The sequence below is a fragment of the Lycium ferocissimum genome, chromosome 9 (genome assembly GCF_029784015.1).
Source record: "Lycium ferocissimum isolate CSIRO_LF1 chromosome 9, AGI_CSIRO_Lferr_CH_V1, whole genome shotgun sequence".
NCBI lineage: Eukaryota > Viridiplantae > Streptophyta > Magnoliopsida > Solanales > Solanaceae > Lycium > Lycium ferocissimum.
In genome coordinates, this window is record NC_081350.1 from 19,265,092 (window position 1) to 19,292,616 (window position 27,525).

Consider the following 27,525-nt stretch of genomic DNA (forward strand, 5'->3'; position numbering starts at 1 on the left):
AAGAAGATGTAGCCGTTTGTGGGGATTTAAGATTGGATTTGGGAATTAAAAACGTTATTTGGACGCCATGTGGCAAATATACACCGGTCCATATAGTTTTTATCATCTCTTACGCGTCAAGGAGAGTAGCTACACTTGCTAGTCCAGGTCACCTATTGAAAAGCGAAAATAATACACAAAAAATAAGTCCAGGAGGGTCATGACTCCCGCAAGTATGAGGTGTGTTATAACAAATTTGTACTCACATATTGAGCGTGTTATTAATACTTTTCCCTTATTTTTTTATATCTACCGCGCATCGCGGGTACTAATACTAATAGGGAAAATGAGAAGGAAGAAAAAAAGTGCACAAACTAATGATTAGTTATGTAAGATAAGTCTCTCTTTCGAGACCAGTAAGTTGCTTGGATGCTTCCTAAACGTTATCTTGAAATTTACATTTTCGTTATGCCCTTTTTTTCTAGCTCCATCGGGATTTTGTCTTGTTCATCTTTTGTTAAAAAATAAAGTATTTAAAGATGTTTGCCTCTTTTTTAATTTGCGTTTTAGAAGCTTTCGACATACGTATAACGTACCTAAGCTTTTGACTGATTGTGCAATCTTTTTAGCATTATGAATATCAGTTATTATTTATATCAAGTTTTTTATTTAGTAATAAACATCATATAGATTAACTTATAATTACCTCATAAGTGGATATGATTGTGTAAATATTTTTTCACATTGTCGGTGCATAAAAATTAGGTTCATATAATAAAGATAAAACATTACTCACATCCAATGTATACAACAAACCAATGGATATAAGATCTGCCTTTTTCATATGGTAACGCAATATATTTTTTCATTTTAATTTTTTTAACTGTAAAAAATTAAATTGCTTAAGGTAAATATCCGAGCAGGTAAGCGTTTTCCCTATATCTAATGTACTTTGTCCAAAAAGGCAGTCAAAATATTTTGAGACTTACATTTTCTCTCTGTCCTTTCTTGTTTTTAGTAAATGACAACAGGAAAATTAGAAATGTATGATGAGTTAGATATTCACGAAAAATGAAAACAGAGAAATATACTTCATCCATATATATAATAAAATCATAGTTACCCTCAATGTGGGATATTCTGACTCAAATCCAAATTTAGTGATTTAGTCGCTCCAATATGAATACCGGCATCTGTTGAGGAAAGAAAAAAAACAGGTCACGGTTGAAACAGTAATGTTTATTAGAATTTTTTTCTTAAGATTCGATAAGCTACCAAAAAAAAAAAAGTAAATGTCTTTATCACTGTCACAGTGATTGAATCTGATCAAGTCCAATTCTTTCTCTGTTTACGTAGACTATTTATGAGCTGTATAATTCCAAGAAAGTTCCTCTTTGCTTTCTCTAATTCCAAGAAAGTTCCAATCACGCAATCTATATCTCTTTGGCATTATAAATAATAAGGTTATCACATTCCAATTAGTTCATTTCCACAACTAGCACAAATGCATACACTAGCACACGAGCACTGAAACAAATTAAATAATGGGTGCTAAGCTCACTGTTATCGAAAATAGGTCCAACAATGACATGGAAATTAGAGTATGGGTACCTCCGGCTCGACCGGACAAATTTCAAAGAATTATGAGAATTGAAGCTAAAGGATGGAAGGAAATAAATTCCAAAAATTTCAGTTTTGGAAACTTAAGTCCTGATGAGGGATTTATGTCTACTTTGTTAATGATTTATGTTGATGGAGTTTATACAGGAAATTATTTTCTTCCCACCCACTTGAGGAAGTATGCGAAAGTCATCTGCGACATAAATGAAGAAGGACATTACGTTATACAAGGAATCAAACCAACCTTCGACTTCTGCAGATTCAAGTAATTAACTAGTTATATTCCTCTAGCTACATTTTTTTCTTTCAATTTCATGTTATTGCCGAAATGTTGTTTTTATTGCCCAAATGTTGTTTTAGTTTCGTGTGTTTTCTGATTTGTTATGATGCAAAATATTTTCCACAAATGGAGTTAACTATTACTATTTTCTAAAAATATTTTCCAGAAATGGAAAATATTTCCTAAATGGTCACCCATATTTTTAATTTGGATTCTAAAATCATTTTTATTTCTTTTAGAACTATAATATCACTTAACTATTACTCTCTCTGTCCCAAAAAAATTATCCTCTTTTCTTTTTTAGTCTGTCCCAAAAAAATTGTCACCTTTCTATATTTAGAAACAATTTTACTTTATGAGATAATTTACCGCCACAGAAATAGCTAAAGCTTGTTTTGGACCACACATTTCAAAAATCTTGCTTTATTTTTTAAATTTTGTGCCAAGTCAAAAGAGAACAATCTTTTTGGGACAAAGGGAGTACTATTTTCCTCAAAATATATGAAACATCACAGAAATCTCCTTCTCTCCTAGTTGACATGCCATGTCACTTTTTTTTTTTAATAATGAAATTATTTAACTCATCAAACTCATTTAACCCAACTCAATTCATGTCTTATACCCAGCTTAGATTAAAATACCCAACTTGTAATAAGGACAACTTGTAGCATATAAAAATCTTAGATTAGATGTCATATAAAAATCTTAGATGTTAAACATCTTAATATTGAATTAAATAAGAATTAAAAAAAAACTGCCCACCATACTTAACTCTCCAAAATATGATGGCATAATATTTTATTAATGGGATAAAATAAAAAAATAAAAAACTTGTGAATTTGTTGGGATCAAATCCTATGAAGTGCGTTTGCCTGAACTCAACAGAAGAAGTTCTCTAGTATATTTTAGGCTTCAATGATGATCCTACGGTTCATGGAATTCTTGTTCAGCTACCATTACCTTCTGTGTGCTACCAAACTTCTTAGAGTTAAAGAATGTTTGACTTGCGACTTGATTTAAATTAGTTTTATCCAAAATAAAAGTTGGGTATTTTCATCTAAGTTGGATATAAGACATGAGTAAGGTTGGGCTAAATGAATTTGTTGAGTTAAATAAATTTATCATTAAAAATAAAATTTTAATGTGACATGGCATGCCAATTAGGAGATAAGGTAGCTTTTGTGATGTTTAGTATATTTTGAGAAAAGTAGTGATAGTTGGATGATATTGTAGCCCTAAAAGATACAAAAGTGATTTTAGGAGGTAATTTTCAAAACATGGGTAATCATTTGCGGAATTAATTCCTAGAAATGTGGAGAAAATATTTTTGGCAAAGCTAGACATCTGATCGTTCGGGAAAAAATATTTACATTCACTAGTCAATATACATAATGTATACATCTATTATATATCTAGTGGCTATTTTTTGGATGAATGACTATTTATATTAATTTCTCAATATTTTTACCAAAAATCGGAAAATGACTCATCTCACTTTTGTAGAGAAGTTACTTTCCTATGTAATATTTATAACTCCAAATTTCGTATCATTATTGTAGTCAAGTATAGCATTATTATCAATCTTTTATCCGCAAAAATTCATCAAAACACTATTCGGTTTGTTAATAATGTTGTTATCAATTTTGACAAATACTTTTACTTTCCAACAAAATATCGGAAACCTTCTTTAGATTTTTTTTTATTTTCTTATAAAAAATGTAATTCATTTTCCAGAAGATGACTTTCACTGTACCAAATGCACCCGGCATATTGGGTGGAGATCCATTTGATTTTTTTTTTTTAACTGAACTTTTTTACAGGGGTTGTGCCTTCTTTCCCTATCTCAGAGGAAACAAGAAGGAGATGGTTTGAGCCTCTATTTAAGAATAATATTCAAGTTAGTATTCTGAATTGTTTAATGCCTCCTTCTTCATATGTATTTATATATATCATGTCTCATTAAACAATAAGATCACAGTGGTGAAGTCAAAATTTTTATTAAGGATATTTAAAATATAAAGAAGTAAGTCAGGGGAATTCAACATCTTATATATACATATTGCTAAAATATAGAGAGACCGTGAAAATTTGTAAAGAGATAAGAAGGTTGGGAGAATTTTCTTTGCCCTTTGCATTCACATAATCCTTATATACAAGTAAGCCAACTCCTTAAACTCTATCCTAATAAGGTAACCCTATTCTAATAAAACTACAAATCACATATTACCATAATTACAATTGCACTATAATTAAAATATTACACTTAGAATAGGGCCTTTCTCACCGACATGACCGGACACACTGGTCCGGTCACGCGTCTAATTTTCTAGTCACAATACCTTGCCTCAAATTGGAGCATGAGGGTTTCGAATGCCCAACTTTCCAAGTAAATATTCATACTGCGACTTTCATGACGCTTTCGTAAATACATCAACCAACTGCTCACCGATTAGCAGGTAGCTGGAGGATATAGTACTGGACTAGAGCTCATCCTGGACATAGTGACAATCCACTTCAATATGTTTTTTTCGTTCATGAAACACCGAATTTCAAGCAATATATATTGTTGCTTGACTATCACAAAAGATATATTAATTGGATACTTGTGTTCGACTCCCAAACTCTCCAAAATTCTTTTCAACCATTTCAATTCATAGACCGTCATTGCCATTGATCGGTATTCTGCCCTCGCTAAAGAGTGGGAGACAATATGTTGCTTTTTGATCTTCCAAGATGTAGGTGAATTCCCGAGCGAGATAAACCATTCGGTAAGTGACTTCCGGGTCAGCGGGCATCCTACGCAGTCTAAATCATACCATCCGTACAAACAGAGGTCACAGTCCTTCCTCATCACTATTTGTTATCCCGGGTTCTTCTTCAAATAACGCATCACCCAGAAAGCCATGTCGTAGTGTGCTTGCTTTGGTTGTTGCATGAACTGAGAAAGAACATGCACGCAACATGATAACTACAGTCGGGTGAAACAGAGATATATGAGTCTCCCGACCAATCGACGGTATGGTTCCGGATCTACCAAATTGGCTCCACCGGCTAGTGCCAAATTGTGATTTTGTTCCATAGGCATGTCATTGGGTTTAGCCTCCAACAATCCGATTTAAGAGATTATGTCCAAGGCATACTTTTGTTGAACATGAATATCTTGGTAGGAATCCTGGCAACCTTAACTCCAACAAAATACTCTAGTCCAGATCCTTCATGTGGAAACACTTGCGGAGATAGTCTTTGAACCGTTCAATGAGACTATCCTTGTTTTCGAAAATGATCAAGTCATCTACATAAACTAAAATGTTGAGATGCACACCATCCTGGTTCATAGTGAAGAGAGAGTAATTCGAGTATGATTTTTTGAATCCATACTTTAGCAAAGCGCTTGACAGCTTCGCAAACCAACACCGTGGAGCTTGCTTCAATCCATATAGAGATTTTTGGAGACGACATACCTTTCTCGGACTGGAAATGCAAAATCTCGAGGGAAATTTTATATAGACTTCATTCTTGAGGTCTCTATGCAAGAAGGCATTTTGAACATCTATCTGATGCATTTTCCAATTTCGAGCAGCCGTAACTACCAAAAATGTCTGAACAGTCACCACCTTAGCAACTGGAGCAAAGGTCTCACTGTATTCGATTCCTTCCTCCTGCTTATTTTCGAAAATAATCAAACGGGCCTTATAACGCTCAATGGTAACGTCAAAGTGGTACTTGATCTTGTAGACCCATCTGCATCTGAGTACTTTCTTATCCGGTGGTAATGTCTCCAGCGTCCATGTTCCATTATCCTCCAATGCCTGCATTGCTTTCCATTATTATTCTTTTCTCACGCTTCTGATAAGTATCTCGGCTCATTTCCGGTAGTAACAGCTGCAAGAAAATTTCGGTGTCGTAAAGAAAAATTGTCACAAGTTATTTAATGAACTAGATGATAAGGTGCACCTGAAGGTTGTTGAGGGGCAGGTGGACGATCTAATGAACTTTGCCTTCGGAATGTTTCAGTAACATAGTCACGCAGCCGAATTGATTCATGTTTCTGACATTTTTCCCGATCCATCTACTTCTCCGACCAGGTTGTCCGAACCTCTTATGTACAGACATTCTCTGTATGTTCACCATCCAACCCTGTCTCTATGCGGTTTGAGTCAGTCTGGACTTATGATCCGGCATCTATGTCTATCTGAGTTTCTTCCCTAGTGTCATCAATTGTATCCGTCTAGTTTACTTCTCTGGATTTTTGTATTCTCTCTTATTTGATTTCCTCCCACTTGATATTCAAGCCCCCTTTGCCACATAAACTCTGTCCGGTAATCTTTATTTTTTATCAAACCACCCGATCCTGAAGCAAACAGGAACTTGATCTCATAGAAGTCCACATCTCTTGAGACCAAATATTCCTTATTTTCTAAGTCAAACAACTTTCATCCTTTCTTTCCATATGGGTACCCTACAAATACACACCTACGACTCCGACTTTTAAATTTATCTCTTGTTCTTCCCATTGTGTATGCGTAGCACAATGACCCTAGTATTCTCACATTTTCATACCGTGGGGCCTTCCCATACAAAATCTCATAAGGGGTTTTTCCTTCAATACTGACGAGGGTGTCCCATTAATTAGATTTCCAGTCGTGAAAACACACTCTCTTCAGAATTTTATTGGAAGATGATCACTGAAATCTCAATGCTCATGCCACATTGAGAATGTGACGGTGTTTTCTTTCGACCATTCCATTTTATTAGAGCGTCCCTGTGCAAGTTGTTTGGAAAAGAATTCCGTGTTCAAAGAAGTAATTCTTTATACATGTGAACTCAGTTCTATTGTCATTTCTAACCCGTTCTTCACCTTTCTACCAAACTGCCAGTCTACCAAAGCGAAGAAATTTTTTAAGATTTGGGACAGTTGTTTCTTATCAACCAATAGAAAGATTCACACTGCTCGAGAACCATTATCCATAATCGTAAAAAAATATGAGGCACCACAAGAAGAGGGAGTCCTATAGGTCCCCATAAATCACAATGAATCAACTCAAAAATCTCAATAGCTATTATCACTTAATGAAAATACAATTCTTGTTTGTTTTGCCCTCTGACAGACATCACGCTCTTTATCTAATCTAACACTACTCTTCTTTAGACATAATGCAGAAATTAAGTTAGTCACTTGCACCGAAGGATGGCCCAATCTCTTGTGCCAAAGCTCGAACAGTCTAGTGCTTCCGCCTTCATAGCTCGTATCTGTGGTAAGTTCCAAAAGTAGTAACGTCCACCTCGTCGTTCGCCCATTCTAATCAGCGTCCTCGTGGCAGAGTCCTGTATAACACACAGAACTTCGTTAAATTTTACATCACAATCTAAAAGATCAATTAGTTGTGACACAGAAATTAATTTGCATATCATTTAGCCTGATTGTTCCCTCTTTAGTAGCTACCGAGTTACTTCCATCCGGACACTCAGGAATTTCCCGTTGATTACACAGCTCTTCCGAATGACCTGTCACATGGTTGATAGCCCCGGAGTCAATAATTCAAGATGAGTTTTCAATCTTACCATCCATATTTAGTGTTTATCTTTTGTGACTTCAACATGTGAATCACAGTCCTCCAATTCTCGTTGCTCAATTCGGGGGTCCTATCCTGCCTATGTTCACAAGTCCTGATTCTGCCTAATTTCTATCCTTGGTCACCACAAAGGTTAACTCGGTTGTTTCCTCTTTTCCGATTAGATTCCAGACCACCTCTATGTTGTTGTGGTTGTCCTCGTTCCCGACCACCTGTCTTCCCATCGCCTTTTTAATTACCCGGCCACCAATCCAGATGACCAATGAGTTGGAAGCATTTGTCAACATCGTGATTGGACATCTTGCAATGCATGTAAAACAAATCAATATTTTTCCCTTCACTTTGTGCCCGATTAGGATATTTTTCTTGCACCGCAAAAGTTATAGTTTCACTTCGATCCTCAGTTTTACGTGCGACCTTTTTCCACACATTTTTCTTGCACCAGTTTCGAATAGACTCTGTTCAATGATGGCAATGGATCCTGTATTAGTAAATAAAACCTCACTGTTTCATACATTATCTCATCATCCCATGAGGTAAAGACGTGCTTTTTCTTCTTCTCTTTCGGCCTCTAGGGCGGTTCCTAGATTGCATGTGCACTTACCGCACGTACATGTCGGGATCTATTCACAATTCGTCAATTCTTCCCACAACTTTGTTAATTTTTCATAGTAATCCACTATGGTTTTACCCTTCTGCTTGCACTCCGCAAGTTCGCCTACAATTGTTGCATCCAAGGATCGTTAATAACCACAAAACGATCCCAGATACTTGTCCACAGTTCTTCCGCTTCCTCTCTATGAGAAATAGTTGAGCGAAGCGTCGGTTCAATGGTGTTGAGAATTCACGACACCAATAGTGAGTTTATAGTCCACCAATCTTCTAGATCTGGCGACTTTTCATCTGGCTTCTTGAATGTTCCATCCACGAAACTGAACTTTTTCCTTGCGCTTAAGGCTGTTCTCATGGATCTAGCTCATTCTTTGTAGTTTTCACCCTTCAATTGGACTTGTGTCACCATAATTCCAGGTTCTTATTCGACGTAATATTATACGAAGAGATTGTTTTCCTCTGTGTCTTGTCTTCTTCACCAGTGATTCGTTTGCCTTTACCACTGGCATTATTTATGTGTATATAGGGTTTTTCGTGTTCTTTCTAACTTGTCTCTGATAACATGCTAAACTATAGAGAGAGATGTGAAAAGCTATGAAGAGACAAGAATGTTGGGAGAATTTTCTCTACCCTTTGTATTCACATAATGACCTCCTTATATACAAATAAGCCACCTCCTTAAACCCTATTCTAATAAGGTAACTCTATTCTAATAGAACTACAAATCATATATTACCATAATTACACTTGCACTATTATTAGAATATTACACTTAGAATAGGGCTTTCTCGCCGATGTGAACAGACGCACTGGTCCGATCACGCATCTAATTTCTGGTCACAATACATACATACATACATACATACACACACAGATACATACATACATACACACACAGATATATATATATATATATATAGGGATAATACTCAAAATACCCCCCAACGTTTGACCAAAATCCCAACTACACACCTAACCTTTGCGGGGGTCCTATTACCCCCCTGGACAAATTTTTTCAGTAGCAAAAATGACCATTTTTTGCCGATGTGGCAGAGAGCGTGAATACACCGCCCGGTGGCGCGTGACGGCCTTTAAAAATCTGCATCCGACTTTGTTTTGGACGCCAACTAAGCCGCCACATATGATGCCAAGTAGATAAAATTTGAACTCCCTCCATTTTTAGGCTACTTCATCTTCAACTTCACCCTATTTAATATCCATCCCCATTTTTTGTTGTCAAAATAATATCCATTATAAACGAAAATCTCAATTGAAGAAAATCCACATATGATTCCGAACAACTTGTTAAAGAACAACTTTCCACCATAAACGAAAATCAAGAAAAAAATGAAAAATCCAAGAAAGAAAAAGGAAAAAATCTGGAAAAAAAAATAAGGATGAAAAAAATCTAATCTTGTTAAAGAAAATCTGATTGGAAGTTGCTTGTTTGGAGTTGCTACTTGTTGCTGGTTGGAGTTGTTTAAGCACTAATTCTTTGAGTTGATTTGGGGAGAAAATTAAACTCCATTGCTAAGAATTTGGAGAAAGCTATGAAGAACACCAAATGGGTTTCTCTAAATTCTTGATTGTTTAATCAAATTAATGGATGAACTTTGTTCTATTTGGTGTTAGGAAGCTTCTTTCACATTTGGGTTTGTTTGGATTAGATTTGAGCAAGTTGGTGTGATTTTTTTTTCAACTCCTAATGAAGATGATGATGATGATGATGATAATGTTGATGAAGATGAAGGAGAATTGGGTATGAGTTTTCGATCCTTAATAAAAATGGAGTATGGAAAATTGAGATTTTTTTTTTTTTTGAAGAAGAAGAGATGGATGGAGGAAGGAGGAATTAATAAAAAAAATGGGGCAAAATTAAACACGTGGCACGTGGGCTAGCGCGTGCACAACCGCCATTTAATATTTGGGGGTTGGCGACGGGACCGCCACATCAAGAAAAAGGAGCATTTTGATACCGAAAAATTTGTTGGGTAATAGACCCCGCAAATGTTAGGTGTGTAGTTGGGATTTTGGTCAAACGTTGGGGGGTATTTTGAGTATTATCTCTCTCTCTCTCTCTCTCTCTATATATATATATATATATAACCATTTATATACAATATAATTTTCTGACGAAACCAATTAGGATGAATCACCTATCGCCGCTAGCTCCGCCCTGCATGTGGCAACAAAAGAAACACAAATATAGGATGAGCTTTTCAGAAATTAAAGCTATTTAATTACAAGCTAGCTTTCCGCTTTCTGGTGTAACACTTGAAAATTTAATGTTTGACATCGAAAAATTAAACTACTCCGTTATTGTGATAACCCAATTTTCATAGCTGACTTTATGTCAATTCATACAACTTCTAATTCCTGCATAATACTAGAAGTAAGTTTATATACATGGTGACAATTATTTGATGTTTAGAGGATGCAATAATACACTTATATCAAATTGTTAGTTTGCTTACTTTCAGGTTCTGATTTTCTTCTAGACTCATCATCCAAGTAGAAGAAGCTCAAATTTTGAAGATGTATGCTATACAATCAATGTCCAATGATATATTGGCCCTCTTGTTTATGACATGAGGTTGTGCTATATATATTACCACTTTAATATTTCTATAGTGCTTCAAGTTATCCGGTCTATCTTATATTTTGTGAGATTATATTTATTTTGTAATGTTATCTTTATTCCAACTTCATCTAAATGTATGGAGAATGAAACTTCATTTCTCGTATTGCACTCTCTTTGTTAAAATTCTCATAACTTAGAGTTATTAATCTTTTACACCCCTTATCCATGCCCTTTTTAATTTGTACCATGTCTTCTTACTTTATTTTTTTGTTTGTTTTTGCCTAATCCCTTATCTCTTTATTTTCCACTGTGATTAGTACTCTTTAACTTTTTACTTGCACTTCCATGGGACAGATACCATTGATAATTAATTAACTGATTGTCCCTTACATTTTACTTTTTCATTTTTATTCTTACTCTAATAAATATGAAAGAGATTAACGTCGTAAAAGAAAATAATAATAGTAAATTGAGATCGAAGAATAAATAAGGTTAATTTAGTCAAATTATTATTCTAACTGACGTTTTCTTAAAAAAAAAAAAAAGGTGCAAAAGACAGCATGACAAATAAACTGAGATGAATGTAGTACTTGAAATTAGAGTTAACTGTAACGACCCATTTCGTCGTTACTGTGAATTTCGAAGAAAGACCGCAACTCTGACTCCTTAATACTGTCTTCGTCTAGTTTGTTCTGGAAATCGCTAATTCCATCGAAATCGTTGTGCGCATCGCGCGAGGGATGGAAGTGTGGGCCACCAGGCCCAGCTGAGCCGCCATAGTGCCAGTATTGGCGCTACAGTGGTGGCGTTGTAGCGGTCTAATCACCGCCATAGCGGTAAGAGCTTATGGCCAGTGAGCCGCCATAGCGGCCACTCAGTGGCCCTAGGGGCACCGCTAAAGCATTGAACTTACCACTGGGGCAGTCTCATATAGTGAAATCACTATCTAAGACTCCATTTCGGGAATTGGTCCCATTTTTCTCCCAACCCTAAATTCCAGCCGCCCAGGTCCTTTAGGAAGTGAAAATAATCAGATTGTTGGTCTTGATAATCCTTCTAATACCTTCAAATTCTCCTTCCACCTAGTAAATTTCTCAAAATAAATCTTGACCTAGATAACCATCTAATGGGTATTACAAGTATCTATGGTGGGAGAATGATGGGTTAGCAATACTTTTCACAAGAATCCTATTAAGCAATCTTCCATGTTCTTCCCCTAAATCAGTTAATAACCTAGATTCTTACCTTCCTTTTTCTTAAAAATGAGTTCTTCCATGGATCTTGGAAATGGGTCTTCCTAAATATAAGCTTAAAAATTGGTAAATCACCTAGTGTTGTTGTAGATGGAATCTAGGAGTGGTTTAAGATCCCAAAACCTTTCTTTTAATCTGAAATCTCTTATAAGGGTTCTAATGGTAATTTCTATTCTTGGGCCTCATGGTTATCTCCAAGCTCTTCATGCGGATTACGGTGTGGTGATCGAGTTGAAGAATCAATAGATGTTCGTGGCACCCGCTCGGCCATTAGGTAGGTTATGGCTTCCCTTTCGATAGACTCTGGTTAGTTTATCATATTCATGTACTAGAAGAAACAGAGAATGCATGTGTATGTATTTGGAGATTTGGGATGGAATCCTAGGATGGTATTGTTTTGTGATTTGTATGTTCGGGCTTGTGGCCTGTAGATTCTTTAGGATGTTTGTTGTGGTTTCTTGAATATCGGTGGATTTATGTGACTTGGGAGTAGTGGGTGATATCTACTTCTATGTCTCATGACGGGAACTTCCGTAATATGTGATTAATTGTGTTATGCCATTAATAGCTAACCTAGTTAATAAATGGAAGGATAAAATGTACCAACGATTGTGATTGAGTTCTAGACTGAGTTGGGGACGAATGATTGTGAGTGATGAAATTGCTTGTTCTAAGCTAATAAAGCCGATTAAGGAAAGTGGTAATAAGGTATATTGACTTGATTAACCAACAGTGTGTTTGGGACTCGCCATTCGTTATGTTGTGATTGATTGTTCTATTGTGCCGGCTTGATGCCACAAGTTGTTGATAGATATTGGATTCTCGTTTTTTATCATCTCGATTACGATATTGTTGGCATACCCACTGTTGGTATTTGTGATTTGGATATATTATTGGCGTACCCACTGTTGGTACTTGTGATATTGAGCATGAATATTGATGTTGATACATGCATTGCACGTACTCTTATTTTCATGATACACTGTTGAGATACTAATGATACTTGATGAAACACTTTGACGAGCTGGGCTCAATTTTACTTGAGTGACGTGAGATGGCCGATATCCAATGCTAGTTCCGGAATCGTTGATTGAGTGAGTGCATAGACTCCGCGAGTCCCCCAGAGTGGTGCTGGTGAGAACCCCCTATGGGCAAAGATCCGGGGTCCCGTCTGTCTGTTGGGCAAAGATCCGGGACGGGTGGCACTTAGACTTTGCGAGTCACACTATATTGTGCTACCGAGATGTTGATATTTCCGTCCGGAGCACATTGTACACAAAAGATTGCATTGCACCATGGGTTATGATTGAGATATTTGGTAATGTACTTGTGATGTTGGATTCAGACTTGATATATTCAGACTTGGAACATTTGGGATTAGATGCTCTACTTAGGCGATGACGTGCGCTTGGCGTGGTAGTTGTTGTTTGTACTTATCGAATTATTCCTTAGATCGTCTGTAAGATCAATTACATGTTGGTCTCTAAGTGATGTAGGGTAAAGGGTGTTATGATAAAGAGTTGACTCTTAGACTAAAAGCGAATGATATAATGATATATGAATTGCGAGTTTGTTGTGAAATTGTCTTATGGTTATTAGAGGGAAGTTAATGATTTAAAAGGTATTGATGTTATAATGTGCGGTAGATAGACATATGACTTGGTTTGGTTACTATCATGTTATCTGTGAATTCTTTTACTGATATGTGTTTCTAACCATTGTCGGCTTATGATACTTACTCAGTACGCGTGGATTGTACTGATATTCCACTTGCTACATCCTTTTTAAGGTGTAGATTGTTTCAGGTGGTTGGTTGTGGTATGAAGCAGAAATGCGCGGTGTCTATCTGGAAGGCCTTTTCTCACTTCATTTCGGGACGGAGGTTGAGTCTTAGAATGTAGTGGTATTCTGGAATCATTTAGTCACTCTTGTACTAGTCTAGACCAGGTCATGGGAAGTCAGATCGAGTTTGTAATCATTAAATTGTTGTGATCATATTAAATCTTGAGTTTATTGAATATATTATGATGCTTCGTGGTTATTTCTAAATATCTATTAGTTTAAATGAATCATCTTTATTTAATTGACGTGTTATTCAATGAGAGGGTTCGCCTACCGAGATGGGAAAGGCAGGTGCTCGCACGGTCCTAAAATGGGTCGTGACAGTTGGTATCAGAGCTTAAGTTACCGGTCTCACAAGTACAAGAGCAATATCTAGTAGAGTCTCATGGAATGGTACGTATACATCCGTACCCATCCACGGGAGGCTATAGGGCATTTAGGAAATTTCCCTTCTTTCTTTCAAATTGTGCTACTTCGGTCAAATTGGTATCTCAGTGGATTCAATTGGTACCTGGACGGTCCCAATTAGTATCAACACAGGAGAAGGTGTTATGTTGTATTCCGATCTGAATTGTTCCGTGTATGCAAATTGTCGAATGTTGAACACTACTATTCAGTGGTACCGCGATGACAATGATCCTTCGGCCACGGACAGCGCACCGCCATGGCGGCTTATTCACTGCCAGAAGCGGTTACACCGTGCTCCTCACGACGGTCGTTGCGGTCCCTCGTCGGCCGGCCGGGACCGCTATAGCCGTCCGAGAGACCGCCGATGCGGCTCGAGATCGGGACCCGATTTTTCCCCGTTTCCATTACTTTCCCCTGTTTTGATTTCAGCCAAAAACAGAAACACAACAAAAAGTCAACCAACAACAGTCACATAAAATAAACCCGACAAGGGCGAGAAATCATCCAAAGCAGCTACTACAACCCAAATTACTTAAAAACCAAAAGGGAATGGTCTAAAATATAAGACCAAACCACAAAAATCCAAACCAAAAAGAAAACCAACAGAAATTGTTTCAAACATCTAAGCCAACAAGGCAAACCAAATGAAAAGATTGTCTGGAAATAAAAGGCCCTACAAGGGCAACCAAGCATAATAAAAAGAAGGGAAGGGGGAATATCTAAGCCTTCCGTACGCTAGTCGCACCATTACTATCTGAGATGCCACCAATGTCATCAAATCCACCACCCCGCCATCCTTCCCAGGCCCACTCTCGAAGGAGTACTGCTCGAAGTCATCATCCCCCACTGGCATCGGCACATTGGAGTACATATTACCCCACATTCCCTTAGTGACCCTCCAAGATCTGATGTTAAGCCTGTCGCGCACCTTGTTCTTCATCATCTCCTTATCAAAATCGTTGCGAAGCTTACCGTGGTTTTTAGCAAGGGTGGTGTATGCAGTTTGCAGGCTGGTGAGTGACTCACTCATCTGCGTCTGGGTACCAAAATACCCCTTTATCTCCTCCTCGTGTGGGAGTAGTTAGTAACAAAGACTCGATGAACCGGAGCGACCGAAGGCATGGACATCGTCCGGAACATGGTCACTATCTCATCAAAGCGCGAATCTATGCACTCAAAGGGGCCCTGGATACGAGGAGCCCCAGTCTCAGCACCACATCCAACCCCAACCTCAGTATCATCCCCAGCTCCAGTGACAGACCCCAGCTCCGCTCCCCTCTTCGCCTGCATCGTCCACCTTCCTCCTTTTCCAACTGACAATCGCGGTCCCAAAACCCTTCGCCCGCAGCGGATGGAAAGGGGGATCAGGCTGGACCCAATCATCATCATCCTCCTCTGGAACCTTAGCCCTCTGGCATATGAAGGTGATTTGGGAAGGGAACATCAAGCTTCCCCCACCTCTATCCGCAAACTCCTTCCACTCCGCAATGACCTGCGCCTCCACATTTACCGGTATGTCAGCCAGAACACAAGCAATAACAAGGGCACGGGCATAGGTCACATTATGGGTGTTCGATGAAAGGCGGATCCAATGACTAACAATGCAATGCGCAACCATCTCTTGGCTTCAGCAGTAAAACGATCACTATATATTGCTCCCCTACCATGAGCCCAGGGAGTCTTCGCTATGTCATCCGCCTGTACCAATTGGGCGGCCAACCACATAAGATCCTTCTCCATTGCCTTCTCCTCATAGGGCTCCTCTGGATGATCATCCAACCAGTAAACCCGATTGATAGCCCTTAACCGCACTTTCACTGGAGTGCCCCTCAATATGATCACCGGGCTGGGGCATCCCAGTCAACAGAAGGCAGCATGGCATAGAATTCCCTTACCCAAGACTCATTGCAATCATCCGAGTTTCGGACCGAGCGAGTCTACTTGGTCGCTACCAACCTGTTCCAGAAATCCGGAGCCTGCCTTTCCACATTCGTCATGTCAAATCCCCGCTCCAATAGTAGAGGAATGGACTTTTGGCTCAAGTGTAGCCGTTTATTTTGGCGAGTGGGGAGTTTTTCATAAACGGGCACCTCCACATTTTGGGGCACCGCTCCTTGGACTTGAGGTATTTGTTCTTGATTTTCAGCCATTGTGCCTGTAAAAGAATTAGAAGTGTTTAATTCTCGTGTTTTATCAGTTGCATGTCATTCTAGTAAGAACCAATGTGAAAAACTCGATAAAGAATGCCCTGGCAGGGAACTGCACAATTGCAGAATCTGCAGGTGCCGCTGTAGCGGTCTGCAGACCGCCATGGCGGTACCGCAATGCCAAAAAACAAATCGCCACAGTGGTCCCTACAATTCCTGATGACCGCCACAACGGTCAACTGAGCGCCATAGAGACAACGCTGCAGCGGTCAGTTAACCGCTGTAGCGGTATCGTCTTCCCCGACAAAAAACCCAAATTTTCAGATTTCAAACCCCATTTTTTGGATCAAAAACTTATTTTGAAGCACAGATCGGGCAGGAGATCAATGTGCATGAAATTTAAACCCCATTGGGGTGCTATTCTAACAACAAACTAGCCCAAATTTTGAGAAAACTCCAAAATCTATTACAAGAATTTTTCTTTACTATGTGCAAGTTTTGCCGCTCAAATCTGTGCGATGATCACGCTGTGTTCGAAGGGGAGGCTATCCTAACGATTAACTAGTTCAGATTACTCCAAACATTCGTCCTAGTGGGGTGTCAACCCAAAATTCCAAAAACCCTAACTTTGTACAAAATTCTAAAAAATCCTAACCACCTAGACTTGTTAAGCCTATGTGCAGTGTTGTTATTAATTATGGAGCAAAGGGGAATCAAATTTAGCCTTGAATTTTTTAAGCTTCCGATGAGTAGATGGAGGTGGATCCTTTCTTGTTTTGGTTGTCCTTTTTCTTCTTGTGGGAGAGAGAAAAGTGAGTGGATGGGGGGGGGGGCCCTATTAGTGCTAAATAGGAAGAGTAGAGAATTGGGAGAGTTTTATTTGTGTAGAAGTGAAGTGGGGGTAGGAGTTTTGAGGGATGTGGAGAGGTTTTTCGAATGGGTTAGGAGTGGGAAGTGAAAGAAAAGGGACCGCTGTCCCTTAATATTCTGCCAGCAATGCCGCTATGGCGGCACCGTAGCCACTATAGTGGCGGCGCCATAGCGATCAGGAGGCCGTTATGGCGATATCCTATAGATTTTTGGGTGACCACCGTAGTGGACAGTGTTGGCGCAGTGGCGGCACCATCCCAACGGTCATATAGCCGCTATAGCGGTTTCCCAATTCCATCCATGCAATACTTGATACGTTGGGTTATATTCGAGCCTTACACCTTGTGGTGGACCTTTTACAATCACTCCTTGCCCTTGAGTCATTCTTGCCTTGATACCTTGCAAAACATTTGTACACTAACAGACTCCGAACTTGCTTGGATTGTAGTACGAGTTATGGAAATCGATAACGATCACCAGTAGTAACCAGGTGATTTTATTGATTACGTCTAAGAGCGCTAAGTCACGAAAGGTTCCCCGACTACGTTATTCATCCTGTTCACTTCTGATGAAGGGTTAAATGGTACTATAACATCCTGGCTACTAAATGCGTCACCCGTCACCGTTTGTTCATTCCGTTACCGTTCGGGGACAAACGGTTAGTCAATTGGTATCTAATGTAACGACCCGCTTCGTCGTTACTGTGAATTTCGAAGAAAGACCGCAACGTTGACTCCTTAATAATGTCTTCATCTAGTTTGTTCTGGAAATTACTAATTCAATCAAAATCGTTGTGCGCATCGCGTGAGAGATAGAAGTGTGGGCCACCAGGCCCTATCTGAGTTGCCATAGTGCCAGCATCGGCGCTACAGCGGTGGCGCTGTAGCGGTCGAATCACCGCTATAGCGGTAAGAGCTTATGGCCAGTGAGCCGCCATAGCGGCCACTCAGCCGCCCTAGCGGCACCACTAAAGCGGTGAACTTACCGCTGGGGCGGTCTCATACAGTGAAATCACTATTTAAGACCACATTTCGGGAATTGGTCCCATTTTTCCCCCAACCCTAAATTCCAACCGCCCAGGTCCTTTAGGAAGTGAAAATAATCAGAATGTTGGTCTTGATAATCCTTCTAATACTTTTAATTTCTCCTTCTACTTAGTAAATTTCTCCAAATAAATCTTCACTTAGAGAACTATCTAATGGGTATTACAAGTATCTATGGCGGGAGAATGATGGGTTAGCAATAATTTTCACAAAATCCCATTAAGCAATCTTCCATGTTCTTCCTCTAAATGAGTTAATAACCTAGATTCCTACCTTCCTTTTTCTTAAAAATGAGTTCTTCCATGGATCTTGGAAATGGGTCTTCGTCAATACAAGCTAAAAATTGGTAAATCATCTAGTGTTGTTATAGATGGAATCTAGGAGTGGGTTAAGATCCCAAAACCTTCCTTTTAATCTGAAATCTCTTATGAGGGTTCTAATGATAATTTCTATTCTTGGGCCTCATGGTTGTCTCCAAGCTCTTCATACGGATTATAATGTTGTGATTGAGTTGAAGAATCAATGGATATTCGTGGCACCCGCTCGGCCATTAGGTAGGTTATGGCTTCCCTTTCGGAAGCTCCGATTAGTTTTCCATATTCATGTACTAGAAGGAACGGAGAATGCATGTGTATGAATTTGGAGATTTGGGATAGAATCCTAGGATGGCATTGTTGTGTGATTTGTATGTTCAGGCTTGTGGCCTATAGATTCTTTAGGATGTTTGATGTGGTTTCTTGAATATCGGTGGATTTATGTGACTTGGGAATAGTGGGTGATATCTATTTCTTCTATGTCTTACGACGGGAACTTTCGTAATATGTGATTAATTGTGTTATGCCATTAATAGCGAACCTAGTTAATAAATGAAAGGATAAAATGTACAAACAATTGTGATTGAGTTCTAGACTGAGTTAGGACGAATGATTGTGAGTAGAAGGTGAAATTGTTTGTTCTAAGCTAATAGGCCGATTTAGGGAAGTGGTAATAAGGTATATCGACTTGATTAACCTGTTGTGTGTTTGGGACTAGCCATTCCATTGTGTTGTGATTGATTATTCTATTGTGCTGGCTTGATGCCATGAGTTGTTGATAGATATTGAATTTTGTTTTTTCATCTCGATATTATTGGCATACCCACTGTTGGTATTTGTGATTCCGATATATTATTAGCGTACCCATTGTTGGTACTTGTGATATTGAGCATGATTATTGATATTGATACATGCATTGCACACATTCTCATTTTCATGATACACTGTTGAGATATTGATGATACTTGATGAAACATTTTGATGAGCTAGGCTCGATTTTACTTGAGTGACGTGAGGTGGCCAATATCCGATGTCAGTTCCGGAATCGTTGATTGAGTGAGTGCATGGACTCCGCGGGTCCCCCAGAGTGGTGCCTGTGAGAACCCCCCGTGGGCAAAGATCCAGGCCCGTCTGTCTGTTGGGCAAAGATCCAGGTCAGGTGGCACTTAGATTTCGGGAGTTACACTGGGTTGTGCTACCGAGATGTTGATATTTCCATTGTGTACACATTATTTGCATAGCATTGCATTGCATCCATACATTATTGCATTGCGTTACACCATGGGTTATGATTAAGATGTTTAGTGTTGTACTTGTGATGTCGGATTTGGACTTGATATATTCAGACTTGACACATTTGGGATTAGATGCTCTACTTAAGCATTGACGTGCGCTTGGCGTGATAGTTGTTGTTTGTACTTGTCAAATTATTCCTTAGATCGTCTGTAAGATCAATTTCATGTTAGTCTCTAAGTGATGTAGGGTAAAGGGTGTTATGATAAGGAGTTTACTTTTAGACTAAAAACGAACGATATAATGATATATGAATTGCGAGTTTGTTGTGAAATTGTCTTGTGGTTATTAGAAGGAAGTTAATGATTTAAAGGGTATTGATGTCATAATGCGCGTAGATAAACGTATGACTTGGTGTGGTTACTATCATTTTATCTGTGAATTCTTTTACTGATATGTGTTTCTAACCATTGTCGACTTATGATACTTACTCAGTACGCGTGGATTGTACTGATATTGCACTTGCTACACCTTTTTGGGTGTAGATTGTTTCAGGTGGTTGGTTGTGGTATGAAGCAGAAATGCGCGGTGTCTATCTGGAAGGCCTCCTCCCACTTTAGTCCGGCTTGGAGGTTGAGTCTTAGAATGTAGTGTTAATCTGGAATCATTTAGTCCCTCTTGTACTTGTCTAGACCAGGTCATGGGAAGTCAGATCGAGTCTGTAATCATTAAATTGTTGTAACCATTAAATTGTTGTAACCATGTTAAATCTTGAGTTTATTGAATATATTATGATGCTCCGTTGTTACTTCTAAATATCTATTGGTTTAAATGAATTGTATTTATTTAATTGATATGTTATTCAATGAGAGGGTTCGCCTATTGAAGTGGGAAAGGTAGATGCCCGCATGGTACTAAAATGGGTCGTGACATTAACTAAGAGCATTCACCAAAAATTTAAAATAGTTGTTTTTCGTTTAAACAGAAAATCAAATTTCTACTTTGTTTCGTTTTAAACATGTAATAATTTCTACAATATAGAAGAGCCATATTTGGGACGACCAAGGACAGTTTCGTAAATTTATCAAAAAGCTAACTCAGAGTAGTTATACATTGTGCAAGTAAAAGCAATGACTTTTCAAAAAAAAAAAATATCAGGCAATATCCATTTAATTCCCAAAGCATCCCCATTAAGTCAATAATTATGGATTCACTGCCATGTGTGTATCAACCCATTGGTGCGAGCAAAAGAAATCATTGTAGAACAAAAAACGTGGGCCCCATTTGATTACTTTTCTTCAAAAGTTTATGTAGGTAGCAAAACCATACAATTTCTTTTCTTTTCTTATATTAGCCTGAGACCTAATCTAGATATTTAACTGTTGTATTTGCTATTCTGGCGTGTCATTTATTTGTAACTAGATAGGGATGCCCGTGCTGAGCACAGGCCCAACACTACAACTTACATGTTTGAGCTCATGTTAAGAAAACAAGTTTTAAGTATGATAATTTAGAGAGAAAAGAACATGACTTTGTGATAACTTTGAAAATATAATGGCAATAGATATGAAGCATAAGGAAATACAATAATGGCCAATTGAATTAGTTCATCTATAAGCGTGAAAAGCATCTTTGACCACATTGCTTGCCCAACTCCCATGGTATAGAATCCAAATTCTCACTTTTTTCTTTTTGGGTCACTTTCTTCTAAACAACCTTATTGTTGTTTTGACCAAAGATATATTAGCGTATACATTTCTTGCACTTCAAGAAGCATTTCTTTTCCATTTTTAGAATCCAACCTTCAAAGAAAAAGCTGATAATGTAACATGTCAGCTCATGAAAACATTTTGATTCAAATAATATAGGTGTAACATTCTGTAAGAACTCTCACCATTTGAAGAAATGATGAGGGTTTTTATATTCGTGCACATCGTAGTAGATGTGTATTTTTTGACATACTTGACTTTCATCGACTACAGAGTTCAGCACTTCAGCCTTTAGGGTTTAGCATAGGTTTTGAATGGGCTGACCTTTCACTAATCATGAGTCTGTTTAAGCAAAGAAATCAAGATTACTCTTCATGTTATGACATAGTCACAAACAAGTTAAGCAGCTATCTTGATAGAAATAGTAATTTGACAAGTTGCTGAATTTTACCCTCTATAGTAATAGAGAACTTCTTTAGACTACGTACAGAGAGAAATCATACTTTCGTGCAATTTAATTCAGAAAAAGAAAAAGAAAGTGGACAAACCACTTAATAAACAACACTGGTCTATTACCAGTTGTGCAGAAAGTCAGGGACTTTACTACTTAATACATGCCTACGATCATGGAAAAAATCCTTAAAAGACATAACAATTAACTAAAGACAACACCACAAAGAAGTCTTAATGTAGTTCAAATAATTTTCACCTCAACTGCAAACTACTTGGAGTCAATTGCTGAAATTTTCAGTAACCATTGCACTCTATTCATGCCTATTTCATTCCAATGCTAAATAATTCATCTTTCAAGACCAATAGGGGATGAAACTCTTGAAGAATAAACTGACCTACTGAAACATTTCACAAAAGCAATTAACAGAGATTCGCTTTACATGAATTGATGGTGAGAAAGGCAAATAGACAATGGTCCATAGTCAAATTCTGCAAACATGTGAATGTGCATAAAGACTAAAATTTACTTGCTATCAATGAGAATGAAAATTAGTAAAGAAAAGAGCCTGATGCTAGAATCTATCAATTTTTGTAGACATAACTTCATATCTGCATTTTTCAGGTATCACCGGCATATCAGAAAAGGATCACCAACAGATCAAAAGTTATGTGTAATAAACTGCTGATGCTTCAGATACTATAAAACCATCAAAACATGAATAACCTCAGTCACTTGTGCAAAAGCAAGGCAATAATATCAATTTTTTCATTTACTTAGACAGTATTTGTACTAAAATTACAACAAAAATAGGTCCAAAAATATCAGATGTATCTTTTAAGTTCAGCCTTACCTACAGAAAAACCTAGGCTGGAAAGAGCGGGCATCTTCGTCTGGTATTAACACTAAGCTGAAAGAAATCAAGGGGAGAACAAAGCATGTCTGTCAGTCCATTATTGAATAAAAGATATCTCAGATGGATAATTGACAAGTGACAACACATACTATTTGTTCCCCAAAATCAACAGAACTATTCTTGGCAGGAATGCCCTTGAAAAATATGATTACCACTGCCTCATCTAGTTTATGATAGAATTCATGCCCGCAGTTAGTTATTCTAGACGCTCCATCTATTCTTAGGGACTCAACCAGAATTTTGCACAATTTCACATCTTCTAATATTAAATAGCAATTTCTTTGCTTTTTCATGCATGAAGCTAGAACAAACATAAAGATTTCTACAATCTTCATAATTCTTCTACAATTATTTCCTTGACATCCCTAAACTTTTCCACCCTTTTCCTATTCTGCCTATGCAAATCAACACTGGAATTCACATATAAAAACAAACAAAAAAAATGAAAAAGCACATAATTAAATGCCACCATCTTCTTAATCGCAAAAGACTAAAAACGGGCAATTGAAATACTAACATTTCATACTGTAGAAGAAATTTCAACAACCAATTCAAGATGAAACGTCACAGCTAAGTACATATAAAAATATATACCAAGATAATATATCTCACGTGGTTAAAGCAAACTTGTTTGCAGTAATTTAAAAAAAAGTGACACACTGCTTTACATGTAAATCTAGAATATTGAGGCCTCAAAATACTTTCATAGCCAGCAAAATCATCCTCCCTAGTTTTTAATGATCGATCATCACCACTACAGATTTCATTAGTAGCCTGCATCAAGTCATTCTTAAAAATAACCCACACGAATGGATGCTTTGATGACCAAGAGCAACACAAATACAAATACCAGATATTCACTAAATTAACAGTGGACAGATAATTTTGAACTAATAGCTGCTTGAAGGTATCCATAGAAATAGAACCTGACCAAAGTTGAAGCATGATGGCGGTAATATGCTGCATACTAAGCTAGAGCTACTAACATGATAATATTCCTACTTTCTCAACATATACAACCTTACATATTACACTAGAGAAAGTGGAACTTCATATCTACAATCTGAGCCACAGCTTTTGTTGAGTATCTGCAAATGGATTATACGTCGTTCAGAAAGTTTCCACTAAAAAATCGTGTTTTATGATTCTTTAAATTTTCAACATGGAAAGATTAGTAAATTACAAGGACATAAATTTTACAATCTCAACTCGACCAACATTTTGGAAAAGAATAGTATCATTATTCATTCATTTGGGATTGGGAAGCTTTTGAAAAAGCTTAAAGGCTTAGACCATGCTAATTCAGTTCTAAAAGAGAATACTACATGATCTTACTCTATCTCGAGTCTAGGATACCAAATATAGTTCTTCTTTACCATACAAGACTGAATGTAGTGTTGGTTACACACCTGTATAGCTTTATCAGATGGTCCAAGTTCATTAAATCAAGTTCCATAATCAAAATGCTTTAGGCAGAGAGCAAGTTTTACATTCACATAGTGAAAGTTTTGGCTTTAATCACTTTGGACACACAATAGGAAAGCCATTGATATTGCCTATAATTTGTGGCTACTAGACTTGATGTAATTTCCATATAGGTAGGGTAACTTTTGATACCGTAGCATATATGTTTACACTTTCAGATTTAAGTACTTCATAAAATTCTACTATTCTTAGCTATTAAGCTTTATATGTGAATTAAAGCACAATTCTATAGCACACTGTACTATTACCATGATATATTTTGTTATGTGAGTTTATCTACTAAGATTGAGGATAACCAAAACAAGGATGGCTTTGCATGATTATTATGGAGTGTATTTGGTAACTATGACATGGTATAACTTTGTTTTTTTTTTACTTATGTATCTGTAATTGAATATGATGTATTACAAATTGATGCACTTATAAGAAAAGATGCAAATTTATGTAAAAGCAATGACAAGAACAAACCAAAAGTTTGAGAAAGGAAAACATGTTACCTAGGCTGAGTGCATTTCAAATATGAGTTGCTCTTGCAGACAGATTAACAAAAAATCGTCATTAATGTTGCTAGGCTGATCAAGCATTAGAAGTTCATTGATAACTTCAAATTAAAAGGTTCCAAACTAAGCACCATATTGAGCTAACTATATCTTATGTCTGATTATATCTTCTCCAGTATTTTGGGAGAATTCTAAATTGTTTGAGGTATGTATTGGGTCTTTAGCACTACCAGTTCACTGAACATATCTAGATATTAAGAATGTGCTATGTTGCAATAATGTCCTGAAAAGTTTGTACTCAAATTAAACTAAATATTTGGTTAGAGTTATGTGATAAATACAATTATTAAATAATTTTATTAGTAATTACCCCAACAAAAAAAACTTTATTACAGTTTTGCAACAAAGAAGAAACTCTCTAATTAAGGTTTAGGAAGAAAGTGAAAAGAGCAAAGTGGGTCTCTTTTTTAATTTTCAATTTGTGATAAGTAATCAGAAAATTTTATTATTTGACAAAGTCCCACACTAGCCTCTCTACCCCACAGAGGTAGGCGTAAGGTCTGCGTACACCTTACCTGACCCAGATCCCACTTGTGAGATTACACTGGGTATATTGTTGTTGTTGTCCCACACTAAGATAATGTTGTGATGATATAAAAGAAATGTCAATATTAGCTCATATTTATTCTTTTAGTGATGTCATGAATTTCATCAATGTATCTACTTCATTACCATGTATTTTCTTTATAACTAATGCACTTTCTACGTCATTTGGTGGTCATATAATTGAACTTATTTCTTTCTTCTACTTGACGGCAAGTAAAATCTTGCATTAAATTTTCGGCATATCCATATAGTTGTCACTTGTCCGCATTGTCTTATCAAAGAAAAAACTAGGCTTAGCATTTCTTTGATTTTTCATAATTATTAACTGGTTTATTCTTAAAGATAGGAGATCGTATATTGTTTTGAGAAAGAATTATATTTCTGATGCATCTTTAGATTGTAGTAACGACGTTTGGCCTTTTACTGACTTTGTGTGCCCTTCTCTCTAAAGGGGTATAACTCGACTCTTGAATAAATTAGTTTTCTTCCTTTTTTGTGCAGATCCTTGATTTATGTATATGCTCTCTCTCTCTCTCTCTCTCTCTCTCTCTCTCTCTCTCACATACGTACACCTCTTTATACCGTTACGCCTCTTTATACCATAGTGTTTTTTTTAAATATTTCTATGAGACTTTTAGCAATTTAATGTTTTCTATTTCAAAATGTTTAATTTCTCAATCTCTTTTTGGATTAGGGCAAGAAGTTGTTCGAAGAATACATACAAAGGAGTGGATGTTTCCGGCAATGCCCCATTTTGCGAGGATAAAATAAAATTTATTTACCATGATCATGGAAGACTCAAAAGTGTCTCATCTGTCACCTCAAAAAGGCTATGAACTATTTTTCTTGGTACTGTTTCTTCGATTCCTCAACATGGTAGAGCTCCACATATATGTTTATCTTTATGTTAGTAAGGCCTAAATCTCTGCACACAGTTTATTGAAACAACCAGTGTTGGTAATGTTTGCTTTTGTGCTTTAATTTGTTTATTTCGTCACTTCCAAATTGTAGTTACAGGTTATATGGACCACATATGGTGTAGAGGAATAGAATTAACTTAGTTTGGCATAGCAAGAACTTCCCTCGTTTCAAGAAGAGGTAGTATTTTGATTCATCCAGTGAAGTGATGATGACATTTTACATTCATAATGTGGCAGTTTTAGCTTTAATATCCCCTGAAACATTATCATAACTAGCCACATGGGGTTTATCCTTAGGAAAGCCTGCAGTTGGATTTGCTTCAAGCAAAATTAGTAATTACTCATGTGATTTATCTCTACAAGGGTTTAATTTAACTTTACAGATCAATCCAGGTAGCAACAGTTTCAGGCGATGTGGCTCTGCACTAGAATTATGTCAGAAAGATGTGATACTTACAATATCATGCTAAGAAAATGTTGTTACCTTCCAGTCTACCGCATCAAGTAAGAGCTAAGCCTCAAATTTCTTAGACACTACTAGCATAAAATAATATATTTGGCCTTCCTCTAGAGTGGATACATCTTTATGTAGCAATGACATCTGTAATAGATAAAATGTTGAATATATCTTTGTGTTTATTATCTCCTTATGCTGTATTTATTGAACTTGGGATACAAATTTCAGTAGTAGTTGACCTCTTTTTCCAATATTCGATCAATAATAGAGTTCAAATGCGGATATTGCGGCTAATTATCCTTCAAGATGTAAACAATTAGGCAATAAAGCAATACAACAATACCTTATGAGAAACACACGTTATTGAATGTTGTACACGGACATGTCACCATCCTTGGACTTGAACATGCTTCATGTGTGCTTGAAGGAATAATTTCTTTGGTTTAGCAAACTATTTGGGTGGTCCATGTTGGAAAGCCAAGGACACAAAACATGTGAATCTGGAAGATTGCTATATATCTGTAACTTTCTGGTTGTCAATGATTATTCAGCTCTTTTGTATTGTCCTCAATATTTAAATTCTATTCTATTCTTTTTTTTTTGCCACTTAATATGATTATCATAACAAAACTTATAATAATGTATTGCATTCTCTTCGTATATGTAGGTGAAGGAGAACTTTGGGTTATGCGAGTTTTAAAGAACATAATCGATCCCATGTCCAAC

General features: G+C 37.2%; 1 protein-coding gene across 3 annotated transcripts; it reads left to right on the plus strand.

The window, feature by feature from the left end:
• Positions 1 to 1,038: 1,038 nt before the first annotated feature.
• LOC132029791 (uncharacterized) lies at positions 1,039 to 13,924 on the plus strand. 3 transcript variants are annotated; one of them, XR_009407932.1, is made up of 4 exons: positions 1,039 to 1,875; positions 3,700 to 3,776; positions 10,545 to 12,172; positions 13,694 to 13,924. XR_009407932.1 is itself a non-coding variant. In XM_059419152.1 (2 exons), exons 1-2 carry the CDS (start codon positions 1,524 to 1,526, stop codon positions 10,549 to 10,551), a joined length of 348 nt encoding a protein of 115 aa, XP_059275135.1. In that variant the 5' UTR covers positions 1,444 to 1,523; the 3' UTR covers positions 10,552 to 10,820. The 3 variants fall into 3 exon arrangements, 1 of the variants encoding a protein (XP_059275135.1); XR_009407931.1 differs by having other exon boundaries at positions 1,049 to 1,864; XM_059419152.1 differs by lacking the exons at positions 3,700 to 3,776; positions 13,694 to 13,924 and having other exon boundaries at positions 1,444 to 1,864; positions 10,545 to 10,820.
• Positions 13,925 to 27,525: the final 13,601 nt, after the last annotated feature.